Genomic DNA, 18534 nt, shown 5'->3' with positions numbered 1-18534 from the left:
AGATAATCTTGTCAGTCACTAAGAAATAACACCTGACTTCAGAGATAATCTTGTCAGTCATTAAGAAATAACAACTGACCTCAGATAATCTTGTCAGTCACTAAGAAATAACACCTGACTTCAGAGATAATCTTGTCAGTCATTAAGAAATAACTGACCTCAGATAATCTTGTCAGTCACTAAGAAATAACACCTGACTTCAGAGATAATCTTGTCAGTCATTAAGAAATAACAACTGACTTCAGAAATAATCTTGTCAGTCACTAAGAAATAACACCTGACCTCAGAAATAATCTTGTCGGTCACTAAGAAATAACACCTGATTTAGAGATAATCTTGTCAGTTATTAAGAAATAACTGACCTCAGACAATCTTGAAAGTCACTAATCTGGGTACTGTATATAAGCACCTCATTCAGATAATGTAATCACTTTTTCTCGACAAAGCATTCGGCATGGGTTTCTATGAACAGTACTGTTATGAGAATTCACAATTTATGTTGCGACTTTGAACATAGTTGGCATTGCTACAGTTATATCTTCATTTATATTTATACATTACTTTAACAAAAAACTTACCGACAGGTATGAATTCCCGAGTTAATGTTTCTACTACTGAGGCCAACCAGACCTCTTCTCTTCCACCTCTGCTAATCAGATGTTTGTCAACTGACAGAGGAGGGATCAGTCTCAGTCGGAGCTGTCCCAAGATATGATCTGTTATCAGATGAAGTCATACACTTGGACCGAGGGTGTCTCTCTGGGGGCTTCTGAAGCACCTATTGCAATGACCCTGGACCAGCTGGGGAGAATTTAGACTCGCTTTTTCTGGCTCATTCTTTTACTAGGTAAGCCTCAACAGAGGATCATCTTGATGAGCCTCATCCAGCCCCTTTTCTTCAATTGGTTTGCTCCTGTTTATGAGGTTTTGGGAGTCTCTCCTGTTGCATTTCACTCTACTTCTTCATTGTTGTTGGCAGAAAGACGTAAGTGACTACTTGGTTTTCTTCCTCCTCCTGATATTGATGTTCATGCTGGGAGATTTGCTGCTCAGTTATGCTATAGGATAGCTATGCCTTGTCCCCTATGTTTATTGAAACAGCATGCTTTGGTTTATCAGTGACAGGAGGAGGTATATTTAGGTTTTCAACAGATGGACCTGTGGGGATTAAGATTGGGACATGTGAACACTTTAAACAGATCAAGAGTTTTCTCGGATTTGTCTTACTCTCACGACTATCCTGAGGTATTTATCTTCAATTAGACTTTTTTCAGAAGCCTATCAGTGTTCCCCTCAGCAATTTGAGGATGAGTTGGGGATGTTTCTGATATCTACCTCAGCCAAATTGTCTTCTTTAGTTCTTTCTCTGGTTTCCTGGATGGTTTTGTTGTGGGGATTTATTGGGTAGAGATGCTTTGTTAGAAAGTGTTCAGTTACCATCTTTTACCCTCATGGAGTTACGGGAAGCTCCTTTTCTCCATACCATGTTGTTTGCCAGAATTCCAGAGACGTTACAATTACGAATTGATTCAACTCATTTACATTCTTCTTTGTCGTCGTTGGCTTCTCGCCTTTCTGGCGCTAATTTGGAGTGTCGGTTCATAGTGTTTCCCGACTTCCTCCTTTGATTTCCAGGTCTATTGGCTTTCATAATAGAGTGCGACTGTATTCTCGAAAATCTTTGGCTCAGGCGAACCATTGACAATGGCATCGGTGACTTTCCCATGGGCCGGGGAGTATTATGTCCTGTTAGGACCCTCAAGTGTTATGTGGCTCATACTAACTCATTTCGAGGTAGTAGGAATCAGTTGTTCAGTCATTGGAATCCTTCTATTTCCTCTGACTTATCTCCCATTATCATAACATGGTGGCTTCTTAAATTGGCTCATCCTATAATGGATTATTGTTACAGAAGAGGAATCTGTTGCATGTCACTCACCAGATTCATCATATCTCTATGTCATTAGCTGCCCAGTTAAATTGCCTTCTGGAAGACATAGTGTGGGCTAGTGTGTGGACAACTACTAATACTTTCCTATCTTATTATTTACATGATCTGGCAGTTTCTTCTTCTGAGGATTTTCAACTATCCTTTGTAGCTATTTTGACCACATCTGTTAGATTTTAACCAGAGGTATTTTCCTCCATCACATACTTTTTTATTTCCAAGGTCCCTTTATTTTTCATTCTCTGGCAAGTGTTGCCCAGTTAGGTATGTTTTCTCTTGTCAATTCTGCATTAGCAACCACTTTCACAATAATTGCTACAGGTTGCAACAGGCTGACGAAATGGGGTGTTCCATAAAACCATCTAGGTGCCTATCGGATGGTATTACATGATTATTATGGACTGCCACTCATGGACTATCATGAGTAAAGCTAAAGGGAATACTACCTGTCCTTGTCAATCTTCAGGTTGAATAAATTGGGGCTAGTTTGCTTTAAAAATGTAGGGAACTTGGTTCACCTATTGCACAGTTTCCAGAGCAGTGTTCCTCAGGACTCCCCAACACTTATTACCACCCAGACTCTACTATTGGAGCTCGGGAGTCCTTACTACACCCAGTTTGCAGTTGCTGGGGTGGCAGACAGGCTTTTCCTCCAGATTTTCGAGTGTGTTCCTCCACTCTTGGAGAAGAGGACAAATTTGGGGGCCCCTCCTATTCGGGTCCCTGGATGTTTTTGCCAGATGTCAGTAGGAGTGTCATCAGCCTCCATGGGAGCCTACTCGTAATTCATGTTCAGATCTGACATGAATCTCTCTGGTTAGGGGATGCATGGCGCTTCTTCTTGATCAATGTTGGTTTTGTATATTGCTCATGGAAGGAGGTCCACTTATCTCCTCATAATTCTAAAAGTGAAGTGATCCCATCCTAGTTCCTTAGTTGAGCACAGGTTCCACATCCTTTCCATAATTCGAGGGGCAAGTGGAATACTCTTTGCCCGTTTGGTTGGAGAGTAAGGATGGAGGATCATAATTCCAGACTGGATGAGTTCTGTTCCTTTGTTTGAGTATGGCACACATGATCCCATCATCCTGAGCCTGGATTGTTGCCTTTTGAACTTCTTCATGTGGATGAGAAAGTTTGTCCACTTCAGTGTTGCTTAGTTTCTCATCATGATTCCAGCTAGTGGCGTGAAACACATCACTCTATGGCTACAGTTTGGGATCCAATCGAAAGTGTATATATATATATAAAACATTCCAGTCCAATAACCCTAGCCACCAACATGGGATATAGGTACCACGACCCCTTAGTTTCAACCCTGAGTTGTGGAACCTCAGCTATCTAGTTGGGGCTGGCCTGTACTGATGATTACTCATATTTTATTCCACCTATGAGTTCCAGGTAAAGAGCATACCTCTTCTGGAAGTAGTGCGGTTCCTCCTACTCTTGTACCATTTTTATCTTGGTACACTCCTGTTCTATACAGATGCATTCTGTATGGTTCATGCTTGCACCGCCCCTCCACATATTCAATGTGAGATTCTAGCTATAGTGTCAGTGGAGGTAATTATGTTTTGCAATGTAACATTTTCCTAAACTGAAAATGTATTTCCAATAAAACTTACCTCCGCTTACATTCTCCTACCCTCCCTCCCCACTAAATGCAGGCTTATTTCTCCAAAAAGTGATTACATTATCTGAATGAGGTACTTATTTTATATAGAGTACCTAGGTAGAGGGTGCATTGAAGTTGGTTGAGAATTTCGCAAATTAGACTATGCCAAGGGCATTTGAGTGGGGTGTAAAAGACTGGAGCAAGCATTTTCAGTGCTTAAATGGGCAAAGACTGGAAACCCTGGAGATCTTCTTGACTGTGCATAAAAGTTTAAGGAGAAGCTGTGACCAATACTTAAGGAATAGGTCAAACTGTTATTACGTGTTTTTTGTTTTTTTTCAAAATGTGGACATCTTCTTGACCAATTATTTCATCTCTTCCCAACCTAAGAATGGGCTAACACATTGTATTATTTCCTGTTTCTGAAATGTGAAATTTTCAGTTATAGTTCTGTGTGACTGACAAATTATCTCTCAGGTCAGTTGTTATTTCTTAGTGACTAACAAGATTATCTGAGGTTAGTTATTTCTTAGTGACTGACAGGATTATCTGAGGTCAGTTAATTCTTAGTGACTGGCAAGATTGCCTGATTTCAGGTGTTATTTCTTAGTGACTGACAAGATTATCTGCGGTCAGTTGTTATTACTTAGTTACTGACTAGATTAACTCTGAGGTCAGTTATTTCTTAGTGACTGACAAGATTACCTTAAGTCAGTTCTTATTTCCTAGTGACTGACAATATTATCTGAAATCAGTTGTTATTTCTTAGTCACTGACAAAATTATCTCTGAGGTCAGTTATTTCTTAATGACTGAGAAGATTACCTTAAGTCAGTTGTTATTTCTTAGTGACTGACCAAATTATTTGAAATCAATTGTTATTTCTTACTGACTGGACTGACAAGATTATATCTTATGTCAGGTGGTATTTCTTACTGACTGACTGACTGACAAGATTATCTCTGATGTCAGTTATTCATAAGTGGCTTACATGATTAACCGAGGTTAGTTGTTATTTCTTAGTGACTAACAAGATTATCTGAGATCAGTTATTTCTTTGTGGCTGACAAGATTATCTCTAAGGTCAGTTGTTATTTCGTAATGACTGACAAGAGTATCTGAGGTCAGTTATTAGTTGTTGACAATATTATCTCTGAGGTCAGGTTATTTCCTAGTGACTGACAAGATTATCTCTGAAGTCAGTTGTTATTTCTTAGTGACTGACAAAATTATCTCTGAAGTCAGGTGTTATTTCTTATTTACTAATAAGATTATCTCTGAGGTCAGTTGTTATTTGTTTGTGACTGGCTAGATTATCTCTGAAGTCAGTTGTTATTTCATACATACTACCAGATGGTCCGACACTTATAGATGCATACTACCAGATGGTCTGACACTTATATACACATACTACCAGATGGTCTGATACTTATAGATACATACTGCCAGTTGGTCTGACACTTATAAATTCATACTGCCAGATGGTCTGACACTTATAGATACATACTGCCAGATGGTCTGACACTTTTAGATGCATACTACCAGATGGTCCGACACTTAAAGATACATTCTGCCTGATGGACTGACACTTATAGATACATACTGGCTGATGGTCTAACGCTTATAGATTCATACTGCCAGATGGTCTGACACTTATAGATACATACTGCCAGATGGTCCGACACTGATAGATACATACTATTTGAGTGATCTGTCATTTAAAGATACAGTTTGGGAGTGAAACTATTATACTTATTATTTTAACTGTTTTGTGTAATAGGCTAAAAAACTCAAATGTTAATGTTAGTATGTCTATGTTTTAAGGGCTTGAAATTAACAATCTGTAAATCAGTGTTACAATATTAATATTTTGCTCTGTGTTGAGTAGAATGCTTGTGTTTAGTTGCATAAGTAAGAAATTTTCCTTGTCATAGTTCAACATTGAAATAAAGTATCCTCGGATTTGGAATGCTCACCAAGAGTGGACCTGCAATTTTACAGGATGTAAATCAACCGTTCATCTCATCTACACTCATAAAAACTTTTTTCAGGGTGGGTTACTGTGATATATATTGTATTTAGTTTTGTATGTGGAGACAAAATAATTCTGAGATTGTGTAGTTTAATTTCAAGTATGGATCTCAATGGTTTTACAGAAGAGTTGAACATATTAGTTTGTTTAACTACAATAAATACATTTTTAATTTTCCAACGTGCAATGTTATGTATCCTTACAAGAAATTAGTCAATTTAACTTGTTAAGATGTTAAATAAAGGAAAAGGTTTGTTGACACTGGTAATTGAAAACCCAGATACCCACTGGCTAATATGTTACCTAACCGAGTCTTTTTTCACTACCCAGATATCAGTTGCTAATTTGACAACATAAAAATATAATATTACAACAATGTAGTTTTAAGTGTAGATCTCTGGCCAGGATAATAAAGATGAGGTTAAAATAGTCATTTTCAATAAAAAAACAGACTACACGAGTCCACAGATCTGGAGAGAGGAAATGTATGTGAATTTTCTACAGCTATTAGTTCTGTTACATACAGTTAAAAAATTAATGTTTGTAATTGACTTTAATGCAAAGGTCTTTTTATTATATATTTCCCAAATGGGACCATGTTGTGTTCCGAGGTATTTTTCACCCAGTTACCCAGTTCCAGATATGCTACCCATACTGACCTCTAATATCTACATCTAACAGTCCTTTTGTTAAACATTCTTATTGAATTTTTTTTAAGTAGTTGAATACACATTTAGGGTAAATACATATTCCCAGATTGTTTGATGTAGAAAATTCCAGTTAACAAAGTAAGAACTATTTCTAAAACATGCATATATTAATGATTTCTCCACAGCACTTCTGGAAGATTGGTCTAACAAGTCAGTCCCTGACCTCTTCCATTTTGTTCCTTACACTTGCCATATTAACTTAATGATCAAGGAATTTGAACTGATCACTGTTGTTAATGAGCACAACTGGATTGATTGCTCATCTCAGCATCAAGAAAATGGTAAAGTTTACATTTTATATTCATATTGGTAAACTCTGTTGGTGTGTTATATTTAAAGTACTTTACTTTGTTGTTGTGTTATATTTGTACTAGTGTATGCTTATGATGTGTTATACTTGTACTGGTGTGTTCTGTTGCTGTATTTTCAGAGTAATATGCAATATATTTAAACAGAATTGTAACTCTCTATCAAAACATAAGAATCTAGCCAAAATGAAAAAGCAGAAAAAAATTGTCATATACAAGTTTTAAATTATAGTTAAGGAACTACAGGTATTGTAACAGTTATTATTATTACCATAGTTTACTACTAGCTATCAGAATTGATTTAATACTTGTTTTAGGACATTCGTTTGGTCTCAAACTCATTCCAGGAAGAATACTGAAAACTCTTAAACATTTATAGCAATATTTAAATAAATTTCAATATATAAATAGTTAAACATACAAATAAAATAGCACATTTTTTCTTTCCTTCCATAGCTCATCTAGCTGTGTGTGGAGAATTGTTTGATATGTCTTTTGATCTACTGTTCATTGAATTTTTGCCACCTACTAACACATTGAAGTTTTGGATTCAGGTACAACAGAGTTCCCTATTTATGTGTTACAGTGTGCTATATTATGTGTGCTGTACAACAGTTCCTTATCTCTGTGGTTACAAAGTATTCTGTGTTACATTACGTGTATGTATGATACATATTAGAGGTACAACAGTTCCTTATCTGTTTGGTTACAGAGTAATTATGCTGTGTTACAGTATATATGATACACATTAGAGATGGAACAGTTTTGAATGTGAGTGTTACAGTGTGTTGTGTTTTATTACATGTGTTTATACACATTGGATTTAAAATGAATGTTCTCACACAATGAATTTACTGACAGGTGGTGTTGGTGATGAAATATTGTATTCAGTTTGTTTATTGCTGCTGGTGTAATCTAGTTTCAGAGTTTCACAAAGGTGTATTATTATTAGAATTGATTGAGGAGAGGATGTTTTTTGTTATGCAGTGTAGTTCTTACATTCATCATTGACTTTCTTCTTATTTTAGTAGGTAAGGTTTGGAAATTGATTGATTAATATTTGGTAAAACCATTCATAATATTATTCTACTGTGAATGTTGCATAGACACAGGTTGAGAATAATAAACAGTTCAGTGTGTGTATTTAGAACTACTTTGTACATAATTGATAGTCTGTAAAAAAGTAATGTTGAATTTGGTTACAATTGTCCTGGAAAATAAGAGAACTATTCTTGAACATATTAATATATGTATTTTAGATATTTAATTGTTTGGGTATTTTGTGACATATGCTATGAAAAGACAACTTTTTGATTACAATCATGAGTACAATAACTGTTCACGTGAGAAACGAAACTTGTACAAAAAATGTGAATAATGAACCATACTAACTTTCCACTAAGCTGGAGGATTGTCGGTTTCTTCCTGCTTGTTACTAGTTGTGCTAAAAGGTCAAGGCTACCATAAGGTCAGTGTATTAAGCTTGATAGATTGACAAGCCTTAATTCCAAAACAAACTTACCTTCCCTTACACTATAGCTATCTCTTGATCTCCAGGGTTTCCACTCTTTGCCAATCTAAGCATTGAAAAAACATGCTCCAGTCTTTTATACCCCACTTGAAAGCCCTTGGCAAGTTCTAATTTGTAAAATTTTCCAACAACTTCAATGCACCTTCTAGAAGGGATTAGAGGGGCTTGCTGGCTCTCCAAAGTCACTCAAGAAGCTACGTTCTGGGGACGTCTTGGTGGAAACATCACCCCAAAACACAATTAACTCCTCTTGAATTCAGAGGCCATTGGGGATATACCAATTGAGGTTACTCCCCATGCTACTACCTCACGAGGAGTTTATTGTCAAGAGGGATTTAAAGTACATTCTTGAGCTGGAGATCCTTGCTGGTTTATCCAGCCAAAGAGTTTCTGCTGTGCAATGCATCTCCACTCGTATGGACAGAATTATGCTGCCCACTAATGTTCTCATTCTGATGTTTACATCACCACGTCCACCTGTCGCTGTCAAGACAGGCTATTTGAACTGTAAGGTATGATCTTATCTTCCTAACCCTCTCCAGTGTGTTAATTGTAGTGGTTCCCACCCCTCTTACTATCGTTCTTGCCCTAAATGGGTGGAGGAGAAATAGTTACAGTGTTTAAAAACAGTTTACAACATTTCTTATTTGGAGGCTCGAAAGTTGTTCCAGACTCCATCACGGATATATGCTGCTGCACTCCGTTCCGCTGCTACAGTGGGTGTGCAAACAGAGCTTTCTATGCCTCTGTCAGAATCTTTGTCACATCCTGTGAAGTGTTTTTTCCCCACTGTGGATAAACTAGTTGACAAGTCAATGTCTACTCCTACCTCTCTCTCTACCATTCCGTCCAGTGACTGCCTGGGTTCACCTCCTTCAGCCTGGGCTTCCAGTGTCTGCTTGAGTTTATCTTCTTCAGCCCCAAGATGTAGAATGATTTTTCATTCATGCTCTCAGATGCTGGAATCTAAGTCTAATGACAGGTATCTTCCCACTCAACCAAGGGCAGGATGCATAGAGGTCAACAGATATCCTCCAAGTAAAGAAAAATGGCATAGTCAAACAGAAGAGTTCTCTACCCAGTTCTCCTCTACATAAGTAAATATGGTCACTTTGATACAGTAGAACTGTTGAGATTTCTTTTCTAATTTGGACAACATTAAGGCCATTAACGTATCATCCTGTGTGTCTTTTCTAACAGGAAATATTCCTGCAACCTGCCAAAACTGTCACCTTTTGACAGTTTTTTATACTGGAATGACAGGTTGTGTGATGGGCAAGTGCATGGAGGGGTGGTGCTGCTGGTTGACCAGTGCATCTACACTTTGTCTCTGCAACTCAATACACCCTTGGAGGCCATTGCCATCTGTGTTTCCTTGGGTCGTACCATCACTGTTTGTTCTCTGTTCCTGTCTCCTGGTGAGACTTGTGATCAGTCATAACCTTTATGCTCTATTAACAGATGCCATTTCCCTTTTTAATCCTGGGAGACTTTAATGGATACAATTTCCTCTGGGGTGGTACTGATATTGCTGGGAGGAGTCGTTCTGTAGAGTGTATGCTCTTGCATCACAACCTTTCTCTTTTCAATACTGTTTCTTATACTTATTTTCATGCAACTAGTCAGTCTTTTACTGCCATTGATCTATCTGTCTGCTTCCCTTCACTTTTCTCACGCTTTTCTTGAAGGACTGACAGTGACCCATGGGATGGTGATCAGTTTTTTATTGTTTTGAGGGAGATTGACCATGGTCTGTGCCACCTGACCCAAGTGCCATGGTAGAAGTTGGACCAGGCCGACTGGCTCTTTTTCACCTCTCTCTCTCTGAACTTGATCCTGCTGTCATCAGTCTTCCATCTATTAACGACTGTGTGATAGCAGTAACTGATTGCATTATTCAAGCAGCTGTGCATCTTATACTTAAAACCTTGACATGTTTCCCATGGTATCCTCACCCATGGTGGTCTCCAGTCTGCCAGCAGGCACTGAAGGCTCAGAAACAGGCCTGGGATACTTTTTGCAGATATCCCACTCTTTCCAACTGCATCACTTTCCAGCAGGCTCATGCTCAGCAGGTCAGACATCAAATCCAAAAGGAATTTTGTATTAAGTTTACAACTAGCATCTCTTCTACCACCAGTTCCAAAGTCATATGGGACAAGATTTGGAAGGGCAATGGGAGGTATGCTTGCCATACCCTTTGCATCTTGCTCTCTAATGGCCAGGAAGTCACCGACATACAGAGCATCATCGATAATCTCAGCAAGAGCTTTTTCATGCATCTAATACTCCTGTTTCTTCCCCTGCCTTCTCAGCCATCAAGTCTCTAGCAGAGTGATCACCTCTTTCTTTTCAGGCTGATCACCTCTATGATTATAATTGCCCCTTTATGCTGGTGGAATTGAAACTTGCTCTTCATCAGTCTGGCAGTACATTGTTCAGGCTGATCATCTCTATGATTATAATTGCCCCTTTACACTGGTGGAATTGAAACTTGCTCTTCATCAGTCTGGCAGTACATTGGTTAGACCAGATGACATTCATTATGAGATGCTGCACCATTACTTTCCTGCCTCTCTTGCTCTTCATCTGGTTGTTTTTAACTGAACCTGGCAGGAGAATGTGTTACCTGATGCTTGGCACCAGGCTATTGTCCTACCTTTCTCTAAGCCAGGGAAGGATCCCAAGATTCCTTCTAATTATCATCCAATCACTTTGACTAGCTGTCTCTGTAAGGTCTTAGAAAGGATGGTTATTGCTCATCTTGTTTGGTTCCTCGAATCAAACAACCTCCTCTCGCCCACCCAGTGTGGGTTCCATCGACAGTGCTCCACAATTGACCACCTGATTCTACTTGAAACCTCAATCAGGGAAGCCTTCCTCAAGAGAGAACATCCTGTCTCCATTTTTTTTAGCCTTGAGAAGGCTTATGACACTACATGGAGGTACAGCATTTTGCAGAACCTCTACTCATATAGGTTGTTTGGCCATTTACACATTTTTATTTAGAACCTTTTACTTGACAGGCAGTTTCAAGTCCATGTGAGTTTGACTCTTTCCCATTCTTTTACACAGGAAATTGAAGTCCCTCAGAGCTGTGTCTTCAGTGTCACACTTTTCAGTATCAAGATTAATGCTATCAATACACAACTTCTTCCTACTGTAGCAAGTGAGCTCTATGTTGACAACTTCCACATCTTGTGTCAGTCATCGAACATGAGGTTTATTGAGTGGCAGCTTCAGACTGCCTTCAATCACATGTCGAAATGTACTACAGCAAACAGTTTTACTTTTGATTTTTCCAAAATCATTTACATGCATTTTTGCCACCAGCGGGGCCTACACTCCGATCCCGAGCTCTGTTTCAGTGATTTTGTTCTTCCTGTGGTTCCTGATGCAAAGTTCTTGGGCTTATCTTTGATCATAAGCTTACTTTCATTCCTTACATAAAGCAGCTATGTGTCAAGTGTACAAGGACACTGAACATCCTCCATGCCCTCACTTCCACCTCTGGTGTTTTATGCTCAAGATCTATTGTGCTCTCAATCAGTCCAAAATGTACTATGGCTCTTTGGTCTATGGATCTGCCAGGACCTCAGCCTTGAAGATGCTGGACCCTATTTGCCATCTGGGGAATCGACTCTGCAAGGGGGCTTTCTGCACTTCTCTAGTCCAAAGTTCGTACACAGAGTCCCACGAACCTCCGCTTCACATCCGCTCTTTGCAACTTTCTCTACAGTATGCTACCAAACTTACCACAGCATGCATCCCATCTGAGGTTGTCTTTCTTCCTCAGTGGGTCATGCTCTTTCAGAATACATGGTCTGCAATTCCTTCTTTTGGCCTTCATATCCATGCACAACTGGATGATGTGGGTCTGGCATTGGATGACATTGCTGTCCCCAATGATCAGCCCATTGCACCATGGCTTATTAACATCCCTGAATGTGACCTTTCCTTGGGTCATCTGAGGAAGGTGGATACTCCCAATTAGAAGTATCATCCTCTCTTTACTGAACATCTTTCAAACCATCCTTCTATTCCAATTTATTCTATTCCCTGTTCTCATCGATATTCAACAATGGCTGGCCCATTTATTTCTATCTATTTTGGTATTTGCTGGAATGAACTCGCTGACACTGCAACTAAGTCTGTCAGCTCTGGTGCCATCACAGCCGTGCCTATTCCGTATGTAGACTACGTTCCTGTATTGAAGGCTTGGCAGTCGACTTGGAGTGAGCAACGTCATAACAAGCTTTTCCAGATCAGACCTTCTGTTGTTCTTTGGCCATCTTGTTTCCGATAAAGATCAGAAGGAGGAAGTTGTCCTGGCTAGGCTATGCATTGGTCACAGTTTCTTAACTCATCATTTTTTTTATCTTCATCTGATACACTAATGTGTGTCCCTTTTGTGACACTGAAGTCACAATAGCTCACATTTTTCTTTTGTGCCATCGTTAAGACTCTGAGCAACAGCACCATTTTAGATTCGTGTTTTCTAAGGGATTGGATGTTATCATTGGCAATGGTGACACTGTCCAACGTGATTGTATTTTTTAATTTTTACGAGCTATTGGCCTTTTTAATTCTATTTAAACCTTTTATCTGAATTTTGGACATTGTTTCGTTTTAATTTTATTTATTTTTACATTTTATAAAAAGTTTACTTTTACAGTTTTTACAGGTTACTTGGCACAGATCGCCTAGTTGCATTGCACAAAAAACACCAACCAACTACTTCAACCTTTTTGTTCCAACTTTTATAGTGAAAACTAACACAAACTATAGAAAGAAAAATTTTATCTTACCCAAATGTTTTGGCTAATTATTAGAATATTGCAACAGTACCTTTTAATTCTCTCATAAAAAAAATTTCTATATATTATTATGTTTCTTGTATAAAATTACAAAAGCAATATTTCTTTTATATATTATTAATAAAGCTGTGTGTTACTAATACATAATTAGAAATAAAACGTTTCTGTCTAGTCTATAATTACCAAAACGATTTGTTTCTATCCATTAAGTGTAATTATAAAGTTAGTTTGTTGTAACAAATAAGTTTTCTCTAACAATTATCATGACAACATATATTGTAACAATGAAATTTTCTCTGACAATCATTAGGAAACAAATGCAATACACATGAATGCTGGTCCTGGTTCATATCTTGAAGTTACAGTACCATGGGTTGTCACTAATGATGGTTTCACATCTCACATTAATGGTCAACTACTTCATTTAGATGCTTCCACTAGCTTACAGTACAGATCATTAGTGGAATGCGAGACCTTGGAGGTGAGTAACTTGTCTGATTTATGGATTGATAGTTGAGTGATGTCTCCTATAGATAATAACTAGCAGAATGGTCTTATAAAATATAAATACATACTATCAGATGGTCTGACACGTACAGATACATACTTCCAGATGGTCTGACATGTACAGATACATACTACCAAATGATCTGACACCTACAGGTATATACTACCAGGTGATCTGACACTTATAGATATGTACTAACAGATGGTCAGACGCTTATAGATACATACTGCCAGTTGGTCTGACACTTATAAATTCATACTGCCAGATGGTCTAACACTTATAGATACATACTGGCTGATGGTCTGACACTTATAGATTAATACTGCCAGATGGTTTGACACTTATAGATACATACTACCAGATGGTCCGACACTTATAGATGAATAAAAAGGGAGATATTTGCCCTAAAGGTTTGTCTGACAAAGAATGCATAATGAGAAAACAAGGTAAAGGTGCAGAATAGGGTGGAGACTGCTCTTCAGTCTTTCAGATGTGGTTGCTTACCTATGAGCCATTTTTATATTTTATTTTTGATCAGGATTTGGGGGATGCATAATATAATGATGGCATTGGCCGACATGTTGGAATTGATATTCATGCTCTGAAGACGCTTCTTGAGTCTAACCCAAGGCAACACACTTGTGAAATGGCCCTGAAATTGCATGTCTCTCATGAAACAATACATAAATGTCTAAGGAATATGGGAAAACTCCATAAAGAAGGTATTTGGGTGAATCAATAACTCTCTGATGATAATCGTTTCTAACTTGTGAACGTTGCTTTGTCTCTTTTGGTGCGTAATGCGCATGAACCATTTTTGGACAGAATTGTCACCCGTGATGAAAAGTGGATTCTCTGTGCGAATATTAAATGCCAAAAACAATGTCTCAGTCATAGACAAAAACCACTTCCAACCCCAAAATCTAGACTCCATCAGCAGAAAGTGATGCTTTGCATTTGGTGGGACATCAAAGGAGTAATTCATTTTGAACTCTTCGTTCCACAGCGAACTGTCAATGGGGAGATCTCTAGGCAGCAACTGAAATGTTTAAATCAAGCCCTTTATCAGAAATGCCCTTCACTCATCAATCGGAAAGTTGTTCTTCTTCTCCACGACAATGCACATCCATGTGTGGCACGTTTGACGCAACATAAGATTATAGAGTTGGGTTGGGAAGTTTTCCCCCATCCACCATATTCTCCAGATATGACACTATTATATTACCATCATTTTCGTTTGCTGCAACACCATCTTAATGGGAAATCGTATGCAAATGTGGAAGGTGTTAAAGAGGATATCGACATGTTTTTTTGCTTCAAAGCCAAATGATTTCTTTAATCAGGGCATTAACAACCTGATTGTAGGATGGAAAAACATCATCGATAACACTGGAGTCTATTTCGTTTAATATATGTTTTGTTTTGATATACAAGCTGTTCAGCGACATTAATTTCCTGGTGACCTAATACTATTTTCACAACCTATGTTGTATATTGGTTGTTACACCAACCCTTTTTTTCCAACTTTTATTGTAAAAAGTAGTATGTCACAACGTACATTTTATATTGGGTGTTACTCCAACTCTCCCCTTGAGGTGGATTCCTGTACATGGTGAGGGAACCTCCCCAGGAAGGTTCTGTAGTTTTATTTTACCTCCTCTAAGATCTGAACATCCACTCACGTGCTTACAATGCATGATGACCTGTGAAGGGGAGGAGAAGATCCTGGTGGTTGAGTGGTGTCTGGGGCACTGCAACACACCACTTTGAACTTGAATTCCTGTAGACAGGTAGCCTTGGGGTGGCCCTCCAGGGTCAATCGGCTGCTCCTGTTGGGCTAGGGTAAACTGAGTACCAGCATTGGGCATTCTCAGTGGGTGTTGTGGACATTGCTGGTGTTTGGTTATAGTGCTCATCAAACCCTGGTGTTGCTGCAGTGTCCTTGTTTGGCATTGTAGTGCAACCCCTTGTAGGACCCCATGGTGGGTGGGGTCAGTAGGTACTGAATCTTTCTCCCACACATTAGGCATGTAATACTGTTTGAATACAAGAAGAGAAACAATGCCTCTGTAACCACAAGGAATATCAAAGAAGTTTATGGAAATGTTTTGAACATTTGTAAGTGTCAATGATGGTTCAGCAAATTTCATTCAGGTGACTTTAGCCTTAAAAACTATCTCGTCGTGTGCCATCACTATAAGGATTAGAGTATACTAAACTTTACACATTATATAGGCTACACTAACGTGATGTTTACGGTTCATTGAACTATTATACGCGGTGTACGTTTTTTGGGGGTGGTTAATGAAAGTATTTTGCGAAAACACTTTTACGGGGATTCCCCGAAAGCGGACCCCAAATTTAGAATTGATTTACATTAGAGCACGTAAGTTAGTAAGCCTACTTATTACCATTCGTAACTTGGTTAAAGATATTGAATTAGCATTATAGCGGCAACGGTAATTAAACTTTAAAAAATGCAAAATAGTAGTTCAAGCATTAAATTTGCATTATAGCGACCCTGTAAGTGTGGGCCATAGGCCCATGGGTTCGCTAGTAAAACAGTTGTGTCCGCGTGTCACGTTCTCTACATTGTAAGTGTAACGGAGAGTTTGTTTGTTTATAATTAAGCACAAAGCTACACAATGGGCTATCTGTGATCTGACCACCACGGGTATCGAAACCCGGATTCTAGCGTTGTAAGTCAGCAGACATTCCGCTGTGCCACTGGGGGGGCAGGAACGGAGTGGGAAAAAATTAGTGATCGTAGATTTTCTTATTTTGGAGATGTGTGTTTCGGAGTGCCATGTCAAGGAGATTTTTCGTTTTGCCAGAAAAAAATCTGAAATTAAGAGGAAAATACTCCTGACTGTAATAAAGTGTTGTGTGATTGGTCTAAATGCATTCTAGTGTCATTTGTTACTTCACTTGTCAAAAGGCATTTACAAACGGATGTTTATGGGCACGTTAAAATTGGATCGAAAGCGCTGAAGAAGAAGCGTGTAGGGCAACATTTTAAGCAAATATTTGAAAATGTATGCTTTGCATGAGGAAGGCTGACAGCAGGAGTTATGAAAAAGAAACCAGATAGGAAAATAAAAGTCTGCCAACATGACCTCGCTTGAAATATTGATGCCAGCTCAACCACCTGTTCTTTAATCGTAGTCTTCTTGTATATAGTACTTTACCTCCACTGTTTTGTAATGAACAACACGTCTCCAGATAATTTGAATTCTTAGTATTTATCACCACATGTGAAACTATTCGCGGTGAAGTGAAAGGCTGATTATTCAGATTTTCTTTTTTGAGGTGTTGGTTCCCTGTGAGATCCCTAATATCCAGTAAGTTTCATTTATATTTGTGACGTATATGTATAACTTGAAACACGTGTATTTTGTTAAATTCTATTGTCAGTTTGAGATGCTTTTCTAATTTTTCTCGCAGTTCTGTGTTAAGGTTGTCTTTCCACTCAATGCTCTACGTAATAATTTTTTTTAAAATTATCCCTACTGTGGCTCAGACTAACATAAGTACAGTGATTTACCAAAGTAGAGATAAAGTTTACTTAAAAGTCTTTGTAGTGTTGAATTTGTTGTGTCTATACTTTTTGTGGCATTAAATCTTTTTATACAACTATAGCTAGCTGGGTTACGTATAGATCGATCCCCACTTGTATTTATAAAATTTAATTTTTTTTATACTTATTTGTTTCCTTTTTATTTGTTATATTTTTGTGCGCCAACAATACCAAGCGTGGGATGCGCTTATACCTGATTCAGTTTTATTACTCATCAGAATCTCTACCGATCTACCTTCAAACCTAATTATATGCTCAGCGATAAGATTCGTCATTTTCTTTGTACGCTTGTCTGGAAAAGTCGCTTACTTAAATGAAAATTCGTCGAAATAGTGAAATTTTGATTCACACCCTAAACACGTATATAGCGATATAAGCAGCTGTATAAGTACAGTAAGCTTTAGTTTTGCTCAATCAGTACTGTGAAATAACTATTGTTAATATACAGGTATTTTAAAGGCGATTTTAAACGGGCGATTTTTATGGCCGCCATTTTGTTTCTCACGATCCCTAATATTAAGTACTACCTACTTAGTGATTAAGACTGATACATCAGACGCTCCTGGAACCAGTTTTATAATATTGTCCATTCGGATTGCTTTTGCATCGAAATTGATTGGTTTTAGTTTCTCTGGTCGAGTTGTCGAGAAGACATTCAGTGCGTTTTCGTTTAGATGTAGGCTTCAATGTTTTTAATCTCTCTATTACACGAGATTTATTTTAGTGCAGAAATGAAAGCTCTAACATGAAAAACTGTGATCCGAATCTAGAACAGGACATACTGAATTACTCATTTCAACGAAAAAACCTTATCAGTGCACATTTTGACACTTTGCTCTGTTTTCAGGATCTGGCAAACCCGACTTATCCCCTGTACCCTGAACAAAGCCCTTAAAATTATTCTCTAAATTTTCAACGTGTCAGAGGCAGATTCAACAACGAAACCCAATAGTCGCTATACACTTTCTTTTATTCAGATTCTATCCCCAATTATTTTCTAATTTTTGCTGATTTTCCTTCTTCATGACGCACAATTCTTCCCAACTTTTCAAAATTATTCCCGTACATTTTTAGTACTTATTTGAAAGAATATTTATTCCTTGGGGTCGATTGGCCTTTTGCGCATCAGTTAATTATAATCAAAATATTATTTCAAAATACATAAATAATAATAAAAAAAAATCCTTTATGTTAGACTTGTAAGGGTAGAATTTCTCAACCTTTTTTCTGCTCGTGACTCCATTTTGTGTTTGATTTATCTCTGTGGCCCCACCCTTCGTAGATGCTGTTACTTAGAAAAAAACATACTTTATTTCCAAACTGTTGATTTATAATATTATAATATATTTTTTTACAATATTGTATTGTTTTTAAATATTTTGTTTATAACATACTGTTTACTTTTGCAAGTAAAAATATTCTGTTAATCACTGACATTTTATTCAGTGTGATCCTTGGGCCTGATGAACGCTTAAAAGTTTTGTAATGT

The 18534-nt window shown here is 37.9% G+C and overlaps 1 protein-coding gene across 1 annotated transcript in view; it reads left to right on the top strand.

Annotated features, from left to right (window-relative positions):
• The first annotated feature begins 5467 nt into the window (after nt 1-5467).
• Nucleotides 5468-18534, top strand: part of LOC106472574 (uncharacterized protein KIAA1109-like) — a 58296-nt gene continuing 45229 nt past the window's right edge. Inside the window, exons 1-3 of the mRNA XM_013933227.2 lie at nt 5468-5614; nt 6430-6585; nt 7069-7166. Coding sequence (XP_013788681.2) covers nt 6507-6585; nt 7069-7166 — 177 coding nt within the window. The 5' untranslated portion in view covers nt 5468-5614; nt 6430-6506. The remainder of the gene's footprint in view (nt 5615-6429; nt 6586-7068; nt 7167-18534) is intronic.

Source organism: Limulus polyphemus, unplaced genomic scaffold (genome assembly GCF_000517525.1).
Source record: "Limulus polyphemus unplaced genomic scaffold, Limulus_polyphemus-2.1.2 Scaffold5432, whole genome shotgun sequence".
In the NCBI taxonomy this organism is placed as follows: Eukaryota; Metazoa; Arthropoda; class Merostomata; order Xiphosura; family Limulidae; genus Limulus; species Limulus polyphemus.
Note: the sequence above shows the minus strand (reverse complement) of the source record. Positions and strands in the feature narration are given on the sequence as shown.